Raw genomic sequence first — 11,060 nt, forward strand, 5'->3', positions numbered from 1 at the left:
GCTAGGTTTCCATCTGATGAAATGAGTAATTGAGATACTTAGATAAAGCACTGTGGAACAGCTTAGTTACTGTAGATGTCCCACTTTTCAGAACAAACACTGGCATATAAGAGTATTTAATTTAAAATGTGTTGTGAAGTCTCCAAAGGACAGTGAATATTTAACAAATAGAAAAGCTTTCAGGATGTTAAATAGGAGGTAGTAAGTTCCATACTATATAAAATGTAAGGTGTTTTATATGTGTGTATCCACAGGCTTGCTTTCTTAGAAGCAGATTCCAAAATATAGTGGCAGTGAAAAGGTTGTCAGTAACTTAGTAATACCTTGTTGTAAGTTTGGGAGTCTGGGGTTTTGGGACTAATTTTAGATCAGTTACTGCTTACTGTACAAAGATTTGGACTGAGTAAGCAGATACTAAGTCTGTAATCAACTCAAATTATAATAATTTCTTCTTTAGAAAAGGGAGTTTACTTTATAACACTTTCTGCAGAATTCTTTTCCCCACCCAACCGTTCTTTGACAATATATTTTTTGTAGGTCATCTTCTAAATAAACAGATAAGTCAAAGGAAATTGTTACTACATGTATCTAACTGTGCATTTTAACTTTACCAGGGTAGGTAGTTTTTTAATTATTTTTTTCCTTTTCCCCATGAAAATGCTTGTGAACAAAATACTCCACTGTCAAAGATAGTTTTTATTTCAGCTGAGGTTCTTAAGTTATAAACCCATTAGCAAATGCTTCTTTCTTGTAACGGGGACACTAGGGCCTACACTGCGGTGCAGTTTACAGTGAGAAGGATCACAAAAGGAAGTTCCAAGGCAGTTAGCGACTGCAGAGGGCAAAGGGTGGTAGCAGTAGAAACCGTTGTAACTTAGGAAAGGGTTCAGATAAAAACGACTGTCCTCCAGCTTGGTGGCTTTGATCGCCATTTCCTAAGGAAGGACCATCTTGCTGCTTTATTGCTGGCAACAAGTAGGCCAGTGCCAGTGAACTTCCCAAACACCCAAAGGTTTCTCAGCAGTAGTGCTGGAGATGAAGTATGAAGACCTTCAGGGTAACTCTATTTTGCTTTCCAGTGTTTGAGAGCAATGCTTTAGAATTGCCACACCTGGAAGTTGTTAGGACAGCAAAATGCTGTCAGCTCCTTTGTTTCAGAGATGCTGCTGCTTAACTTCTGTACTCGTTCCCTAAAAGGACCAGCCGCACTAATTGTGCCCTGTCGTGTCCCCTCCTTGCTACAGGAAGCCAGCAGAGCATGCGGTAAAGGCAGCCTCTCCTTCCCCTTACTGCTTTCTGGTGGGCAAGAGGGAAAGGTAGGAACAGATTGACAGGAGGAGTCTGCTGGCACCATGTACCTCCAGCCTGCCTGGGGTAGGCATTTTTCTCAGACTGTGGGGTATTGGGAAGCGATAGGAGCTGCGTAACACAGTGGGGTGACAAGAACCTGTGCCAGGGTTAAGCTTTTGTTGCAGCAGAAGGGGACGGAGTGACATCGGGCTCCTGTTTCGGTCACTACGCGCACCGTGCCGAGCTCTGAAAAGAGGCAGGCCGAGGCCTTGCCTGTGCGTTTGCCTAGCTACGGTGTTCTTCAGGCAACAGCCTGGAGAAGGAGACAGACAAGAAGACAAAGGGGAAACGGAGAAGCAGGGTCTGAGGAACGCAGTAACGGAGAGAAGCGTTGCGGGAAGAGCGTACGCCGCATCCCTGCGGGCAGCTCCGATGCGAGACCCGGAGCGGGCCCGCCCGCCGCGGGCCGCAGGGCGGCGCTGCTCGCCCGCGGGCGGCTCCCCGCGTTGGCCGCTGGGGGGCGCCCTGCCGGCGCGGGGCGCGGGCTGCGGGGCGGCACGGCGGGCGTCCCGCCTCCCTGCGTTGGGGCATAGGCAGCGCTGCCGGGCGCATAAAAGGCGGAGAGCGCGCTGCCCCGGCGCTGGTGCCCGTCGGAAGCGCTGCCGGCTCTTCTCCGCTCTGCCAGGTAACGGAGGCGTCCTCCCTCTCCCCCGCAGCCGGGGCGGCCCCGCAGCCGGGGCGCGGTAACAGGGAACCGTTTGTTCCAGGTCCGCAGACCGCAGCGAGGATGAACACGAGCTTCTTCCAGATGCTAAAAGCAAAAAAAGAAGTAAGTTTGTCAGAGGCGTTGGGTCTGTGGTAACCCCCGTCGGTGAGGGGATGCCGGCTGGCTCAAGCAGGCGCGCCGGGGTTGCCGTGTAATCACGAGCACCTTATAGAGGAAATGGTGAGAGTGGGGGACGCGTGTGAGTTGAAATCCACGCGTTGGAAGTGAGGTGGAGCAAACAGCGATATAGGGGTAATGTACCGTAACGGGTAATCACACCTTGGCTCCTTGTAACCCTCGCTGCCGCTATTCATGGCTCTGTAGCCAGGACACTAGTCCTCCAGCTCGCCGTTTTTTTGTCTTTCAGCTCATTCCCCTGGTTGGAGTCGTGTCCTTTGCAGCGGTTGGGGCGCTCTCTTTTTCTGTCTATTCCCTGTTCAGCAAATCCGATGTGATGTAAGCAAAATACTTATTGCTTGGAGTTTACCCTAACCGGTTTTTTGTTCAACGGGGGTATCGGAGCATCATGTTTTTCACCAAAAGAAAAAAAATAAAAATCCGTGGCCATGTCCCGGACTACTACTAGTAATGACTAAGATATCTGCAGATTGTGAATACTGAAAAAAAAATAATTAATTTGGAGCGTAGTCCAAATTATTTCCTAACTTCTTATTTAATATTTTTTCTTTGCTTTAGGTGCAATAGGTTTTAAATGTTCTTCTGAAGAACTTCAGATAATCAGATAGGTAGATGACGTGCAGTTACGTTGCAGCCAGGCTATTGACTTGTATATGAAGAACAGCGTTTGATAATATGAACTTAGAATAAGTTAATATTTTAATGGCTTGGCTAATAATTGGAGCTAAGTCCTATACTCTTTAAGCTCTGGGGAATTTTTATATTTACTTTAAAGTGATTGGAATAGGCATTTTAGCTGTCAGGGTGAGAATCTCCTTACTTTTTCTCTGTGTCTTTATTCAGTTTTGGTTTTTCAGCTTGCTTCTCTGATGATAACACATTATACTTGAACAATGTTGGCTTGTTTGGTGCTTTGGAAGCTGCAAATAAAGCAAGCCATCATTGATTCCTACCCAAAATTTAAAAAAGAAATGCCCAAACTTGTAAAGTTGTGTTTCAGGAAACTACTTACTTACATGAATAGTTCTGCTGACAATAGACTGCTCATATAAGAAAAATGTATGCAAGATCACACCCTAAGACATAGTACCTGTTTTGGTTTATCTTCTCACAGCATTAACAAGACTGGCAATCCAGAACCATGGGAAACTGTCGAGCCTACCAAGCCTCAGAAGGTAATGTGTACAAATAATATAGTCAGTACAAACAGCATATATTTCAAACACAATAACTTTGTTTAAATGTGTAAGAACTAGCAAAATATTAGTGAGGAAGCAAATGTGGAGCTGACGTATTATCTATTTAAAAGTGGAACTGCTTAATTCATAACTTTATGTAAAGTATCTTCCCTGCATTAATGATAGGGATTCAGCTATTACATTCTAGGTCTGATCCTGAATTTATGATGTACTTCTGGTTGGTGTACCCCCTCTCCCCCAGCATCCATTTACTCAATTCCATTGATAACAGTGGAAACTTGGAGTGTAGAGGAAATGCTGTTTACCTTTGCCTTGTTCCTGAACTATGAAATTGACTAAGAATGCTTTTGAGTACTGCAGCCTGAAGGAAAAATATCTTAGTTTAGTGGAGCATCTAAGATAAGGAAAAATAAAATTATTTGGCATTATTACTTATTTAATATCCAAGTGATTTTCTTCAACAAATTATTTAATATGTCATCAGTTGCTGTTTTTGCTTACTTCTAAAAGAAAATGTAAAGCTACTGGAAATCCTTCTTCACTGATAAATTGGTGTATGATACAGAGGGGTGGGAGTGGAGCAAATGCTCACTGGGATTTTGCTAATTTCATTTGTATTTTCCTTTTAATTTCTTCCAGCTATTAACAATCCATCAGAAATGGAAACCCATAGAAGAGCTGGAAAGTGTCAGAAAGCTTACGAAGTAACAAGCTTCTGTTGCCTCAAAAAAGGTACCCTATGAATCTAGTGGAATCACTTCTGCACAAACTTGACTACTGAAATCAGTGTGCGGAAATGCTTCTGCTACATTTTTAGGGTCTCCCTACATTTTTTGGACTCTGGATGAGGAGTTTCATGTTGCTTTAGAAGTTGGCATACAACATCCCCATAGTCCAAAAATCTGTCTCAAATATTCATTTTCAGTAGGCATGATGTCAAATGTTGAATATGTAGATGGTAATTACAGATGGAAAAAGCATTCAGACTTTTTGTAGAATTTATTTTTTCTCAAAATACATTAATTTTGTAGTTTTATACCTTTTTATTAAAATATATTTAAAATTTTTACAACATTTCATGTAAATTCCATAAATGGAAATTACCCCAAAGCCCTTCTACATTAGGATTCCTGGTGTGCTCCCTCTCTATACTGTATTTCAATGCTGTATACAGACCAAATAGTCATCATAGCCAGATGATGCCTTTGTATGGCAACATACATGGTCATAAAGTATACTTGAATTAATTTTCTACATTGGATGTGATGACAATTTAAGTCAAAACTAGTGTTCTGCTGCTAATATTAAAACTTATACTTGCGCTCACCTTAAGCCACTGAGGAGTCCAATAGGTTATTTAAGAGTATATTTGAGACTGCAGGATTAGAACACAAGAATTAGGCATGGCTAAAAGGGAATTGGAAATCAGATAATTTCTGTTGTGTTTAAATATTGATAGTGTTTTAATTTAGAAAAAGTTACTAGAATTAGGAAACTTGCATTATCCAAAACTAATTACGTAATGTTAATTTCTTTTTATGCAAGGTAGTTCATGTGCAAGCTCAAAGGTACTGCGCAGTTAGCAATATTTTTAAACATTTCTAGATACATGCTATTAGGGACATTAGCTCCAACAAAGAGAAAATAACAGGTTAAAATTACGATGACTCTATGAAGAGACAGTTCCTCTTTAAGCATCTGTGTGTTTTCTTATGGGTTGGCCAGGGAAAGAATGTAATGGGCAGACCCCCAGTAAATTAATAAGGCAATACATGCATCCAGTGGTAGAACAGTCCTTTTGTGGATATTTTCAGTATGTGTCCCCTTCTAAGCAGTTTCACAATATATTACACAGTTTCTTTTACAATGGATCTGCAGAATGCATATTACTTTCTTTGAGGAAGAAAGCAAAAGTGAAACAACTCCTAATTGGAGAAAGTCCCTGTAAGCAGGAAATAGTGAAGTGCTTTAGATTACTCTGCTGCAGCAAAGACAAAACTTAAACTAGTAAAGCTGTCTCACGAATTTTAAGGTAGCTTGGCTTCAGAAGCTTTGTTTTATTCAGCTTTGTTAATGCTGGGGGAAAAAAAGTTAAAATGCTATTTTATCCCATACTTGTGTGCAGATGCAGCGTAAATATTTGTTTATCAAGTAAGGATGACTCAGCAGTATTTATGTTTAAGAGTAAGAGGAACTACAAGACTTGAGAATATGTTCTTAGCTTTCATGTTAAGGAATGACATTACAAGATGATTGGACAGCATGTAACCACAAAAATCCAGTGCTCCACAGAATACAAGTTTTAAGTATCTTAATAGAGAAACATTTTAAAATATTTTCTGTAAGTTATTCTGTATTTCCCTATTTTTACTGGACTGTATCAAATAAAAAGTGCTGTGCTCTTGAGTTGATGCATGAATTAAATTAGTTTGTTCTTCAGTAAATCACTTGTATGGTCTGTAAATACTATGACCTAAGTATCTGTCAACATTAGGGAAATAAGCGTAAGTCATTTTTATGTAATTTTTGTACTTAACTATTTTCCAGTGGTGTCTTGCAGTAGCACATTAAGCGGTGTGACTGCCATCAGTCACAGGTTGTTGCTTCTCTCATCCTGTCCTGAAGTATAATAGCTGAGGTAATAGAATGTTTTGCTTTGTTAGCTGCTCCTTTTTTTTTTTTTTTTTTTAAATGTAGATTTGTGGGGAGGGTTTTCACATAATGTGGGAAATCAAAAAGTTTTTCTGTGCTTAAAAAAAGATTGAGTATTGTTAAAGTTCTTGGGACAATTTTGTGCGTTCTTAGACTGTCCCTAAAAATACTGTCTCCTTCATAGATGAGGTTTTTTTCTTGGAAGTAGAGCACACCAAGAAAAATTACTGTATGTCCCCCCCAACTACTCAACATAAATCTATAAAGCAATATACCAATTGTTTCTTTATTCTACAAACATCAGAGTTAAGACAGTAAAGACTTAATTAGCTGAATTTTATGAGCTGACTTTTATGAGAACAGTAAGACTTCCATGTCCTGTCTTAGGCAAACCCATGACTTTTTATTCCATGGACAATTTAAGGCTGTTGAAATAATAGAGCAACTTTCTTCCTTCTCTCCATTCTGTTCTCTCCATTTTGTCTCCTACTCCATTCTCTTTTTGGTTTGGTTTTGTTTGTTTGTTTGTTTTTAACAATCACTATCTTTGCTTACACTGTCTAGTACTTTTCCATGGAACTGTATCACTTCCAACTTTAATATTAATTACAAAGTTAAATTAAAATGCTCACTGGCTTGTTAGAGTTTCAAATATAGATTAGAAACCATTAGAAATGTTTTTTAATGGTTCCAATCACCATTAGAAATGCATTATTAGAATCTATGGTCATGCTTTTCTAACTGCAGGTGGCTGTCAAGTAGTCTGTAAAATAACTTTCTGAAAGAATAGAAGGTTACTTTCTGCAGTAATCATTAATTACTAATTTTTGTTACTACAATAGTACTTAAAGGCCTTAACCGCAGATCTGGTATCATTGTGGTTATCCAAGAGCCATGTTTGATTTGGTTTTCTTTGCAACTGATAGCCCTGGTGTCTGTGTCTGATGTCCCCTACCCCCTGCATTTCTCTATAGCAAGGTGCTATTAGTATAGTACTATACTATCTAGTTACTTCATTGGTGCGTGTGGTTTCTGTAGAAAATAGTAACTTACAGATGGACCTGATGTAATCATTAAAGAAAATTGTTCATCCCGCAGTTATCATCTGTCTCCCTCGGTGCAGAGGGTGGTTGTCCCTCGGACTAGGTGTAGAAAACAAACAAGAGTAATGGGAATGATTCGCTAGATCCAGCCAATATTTGGTGTTGGACATTTCCCAAAAAAGCTTTCAGATTAAACAAACAGCCATGCTACTCAGCACAGTTTTAATTTGCTGTCTGCAGTCTTTGCTGTACAGCACATCCCTGCCGGGCGGGGAGCGCACAAGATAACGAGATCACCTGAAAGTACAACTGAGATGGAAATAAAGCGTTCGCGAGGCAGTGGACTCGGCTCCCTGCAGCTGGACTAAGTAACTATTGACCTCCAGGTGCCGATGTGAATAGAGAGCGGGCAGGTTGTTTGCTGAAAGCCATCTCCCACCGCCAAACAGCCATCCCCGCCAACCGCACCCTTCAAGGGAAGTCCAAAGAGCCGTTCTCCTGTTGCGCCTCGCCCCGATCAAAGATCACACACCTTTACAGCGCACTTCACGGCGGCTGTACCAACCCTATTTATGGTGTACCTTGACCTGGTGACTAAAGGATTTTGGTTTAATTAGCTTTTACTTTTAGATACCCTGGGCAGAGCTGTTAATGGGGATGTAGTGTCCTTCTGCAGGGCTCACGAGGGACGTGCAGTCATACAACGCGGACACCCAGGGGCCTGTGACGAACGACGCCCTCAGGAGGGAAGAGCTGCCCCGCAGCCCCCACCCGCCGACGCCCGCGGCCACGGGGCTGTGAGGCAGCGCGAGGCGGCCGCCGCGCCGCTTTTCCCGCCCTTGCCCTCTACTTCCGCGGCCTCTCATTGGAGGGGGCGCCGGGCCGCCCGCGGGGGCGGGGGGGCTTTTCTCAGCGCCTCATCTCCCTTCCCCCCACCCCCACCCCGGGCCGCCGCTGAGGAGCGCGGTCCCGGGGCCGAGGGGGGCGAGCCCCGGCGGGCATCGCTGTCAGAGCGCCTGTGGGGCCGCCTAAAGCCTGTGAGCCTTCAGCAGCGCTGGTTATTGCAGCGGGGAGAAGGCCTCTCTCTTGCTAAAAAAACAGGTACAAGCAAAACAAACCTCCCACTCCGGGTTTTGGTTTAGTGTCAGATTTCCAGGTGTGTGGTTAGAGGAGTTGAGCGCTGTTCCTGTCAACAGTGTGTAAAGTAAAGGATTTGTGTGGCGGATGAGGGAGTTGTAAGAAAACGATAACTTGGGTGTTGGGGGATGGCAGAGCTTTAATTGGCATGGGGCTGTGTTAGCAAGTGAGAGTACTAGAAATAATTTGCCTGGCCTTCAGCATATAGGCCGCATACTAGGTGATGCGGCCAGTCCGGTAAAATAATTTTAAAAAACCCTCCTCTGTTAGTAGTGGGAGTATGCACAAAAGGTTCGGTTTGGTTTTCTCTTAATTTAAGACTTGCAAGGTTTGGCCCAAACCTCACGCAGGTGCTGTGGGCCATGGCCGTGGCCCTCCCGTTCAGGTGGTGCTGAACACTGCCTTGTTCACGGCAGGCCGCTGCTCTTCAGGCTGCGTGTCTGTAGTCTCTGGGATGCATCAGTCAAGTGTCCTGGCTTGTGCACGTATAGTTTGTGGCTTCTGGTGAACCAGACGGGTTGCATAGCAGCCAGTGACGGCAAGGGCCAGAGTCAGGCCGTGTGTGGTACTGGGCTTCCTGCCGCAGCAGTACCTTGGCGCTGGGCTTGGAGGTGTGCATCTGTCCTGGATGATGATACATTTCTGCTGCTCTTGGCCAAGATTTGACCACAGGTAACGTTCCCTAAAAAGTGTTCTGTATAAATGATTTGGACTTCTTGATGCAGCATTTTTAAGATAAAGCTAGTCATCTTTGTGACCTTGTTTCTATAAGGTTTCGAAAGTGCTTGTGCGTGTCTGCTAAAATTCAGATAAATGTGCTTCCAGTTTTACTAGCTGAGAAGCAGAGAAAAATCAGTTTCTTCAACTTGAAGCATTTGATCTGGACTGTACTAGACTCTGGTATTACTTGCTTTCTGTCTCCCACACCCTCCTCGCTGTTTTCTACTGAGAATCCTTCCTTCTTTTCCTTGCTGACACATCTTTTCTTCTTGCCAAATCTCGTTCTGCCTCGCCCACTAAAACAAACACATCAGAAAATCTTAGAATTTTCTTGGCCTAATTTATTTTTATTGTTACTACTATTTATTAGTACACCTGCACTGTGTTCTAGGAAGTTACACATGTAAAATGAGTAGATCAGAATATAATTAGGCTGGTGATTTAAACTCAGAAATTAAGCAAAAAAGGCCCTGCTTGTAATGTGTGTTTTCCTTCTCACTCCACCATGTTCTGCTTTGTTTTATTTATGCTGATGGTATTGTAATAAATGCACCATTTGGATTATTCTTAAAAAAAAAAAAAAAAAAAAAGGAGCCTTACTAGTAACAGTAAGGATGCATAGTCTGTAAACTCTTCAAGCAGGAGTCAATAGATTTTCAGTATATGCATAAATAACAGTAAATACTTAAGAATTATCTTTCCATTTGGAAAAAAAAAAAATTGGGGTCACATACATAAGCATGCATTGTCTTTTAGTAGACTCACGTAAAAACATTTGCAGTTTTTCTTTAAATTTGTTAACATATTAACGTTATGTTGGTTGGTAGGGTCCATTGCTTTGAAAGCTATCTCTTAATTTTTCTACTGTAGAAAAATAAAGGCCGTGACTGCTAATAATATTATGGGAGACTGTGTGTTCCCTACCCACATCCATCAAAATATTTCTTGCTTTGAGTAAGAGCTGTTCTGTTACTGAAATTTGATTCATCTGGTTGTTTCCTTACAAGAAAATGGCAAAATAACTTGTTCGTGTTCTGTAACTCCAAACCTGAAGTGGTCTGGCAGTTTTTAATCCTAAGCACTATAAATCATCAGGGTTCCTGTAGCCTGCAGTCCATGATAGTTGCAGTCCAGGCAACAGCTGTGAAACAGCTTTTTCATTTGTGTATTTTCTTTCGCTTTTTGAGTAAATTGGAAAATGTAATTTCTTTAAGTTCAAACTCGCTTAGCTCTCAGTCAGCCAGACTTGCGGTCTTCACTGACCCCAAGTGTTGCTGAAGCAGGGCCAGGAGATGATAGCTTTTAAACTTGGGACTTTATCACAGCAATTGATTTTTTTTAAAAGCAGAATTGCCTGCTGAAGTGAGTGGGAATTCTGCACAGGCACTGTTGTTACCAGATGGTGGCAAACTGAGGATCTATAGACTCAGGAGAAAAAGTCAATAGGATACAGCACCAAAAACAGTGGGGACCAGAGCTCTGTAGCAATCCAGTCGGCATTGCATAAAGGAACATGTATTAAATGATGCAGTCACAAGGCAGAGCTGCCTGCCATTCCACTTTATGGTTACAGCTGTTCTCCAGGACTCTTTGGTTTTCAAGCTACTTTTTATCATTTTACTCTTTTGTTTGGTATTTGGCATGAGACCAATCTGTTCTGGTAGACTAGAGGTGGACTGCTAGTGACTGCGGGCTCGAGTGCTTCATTGGCCTTTTGCACAGAACTGGATTTCATCTTTGGAAAGGACTGATGCACGTTGTGAGTGCAAGTGAGGAATGCCCACCTTATCACCCCACTAGATTGTTACACGGATTGTTAACAGCACAGTGTTTGTGAAAAGCTGAAGTTCTTTGTCTTCCTGTTTCGGTATTGTAGAATATGTGGATTTTTAATTGCAAAATTCATGTAGGGTCAACATGATGCATTAACAGATGCAGTTTATTTCAACACAATATTACCTTGTATGATGTATAGAGGGCAAATGGGGGTAGCTGTGGATACAAACAGATTAGCTGAGAGGTCAGAAAGCCACACAAATTTGAAAAATTTCTTAAGTGTAAATAAATATGTTTAAGCTTTCAGCTTTAGGAAAACTTTCTCATTCTTGATTTCCT

General features: G+C 42.0%; 1 protein-coding gene across 1 annotated transcript; it reads left to right on the plus strand.

Moving 5' to 3' along the window:
- Positions 1-1,865: 1,865 nt before the first annotated feature.
- C10H15orf48 (chromosome 10 C15orf48 homolog) lies at positions 1,866-5,799 on the plus strand. Its single transcript, XM_049813421.1, has 5 exons — positions 1,866-1,975; positions 2,058-2,119; positions 2,424-2,512; positions 3,309-3,369; positions 4,033-5,799. The coding sequence occupies exons 2-5, from the start codon at positions 2,078-2,080 to the stop codon at positions 4,099-4,101; spliced, it is 261 nt and encodes an 86-aa protein (XP_049669378.1). The 5' UTR covers positions 1,866-1,975; positions 2,058-2,077; the 3' UTR covers positions 4,102-5,799.
- The last annotated feature ends 5,261 nt before the right edge of the window (positions 5,800-11,060 follow it).

Source organism: Accipiter gentilis, chromosome 10 (assembly GCF_929443795.1).
Source record: "Accipiter gentilis chromosome 10, bAccGen1.1, whole genome shotgun sequence".
Taxonomy (NCBI): domain Eukaryota; kingdom Metazoa; phylum Chordata; class Aves; order Accipitriformes; family Accipitridae; genus Astur; species Astur gentilis.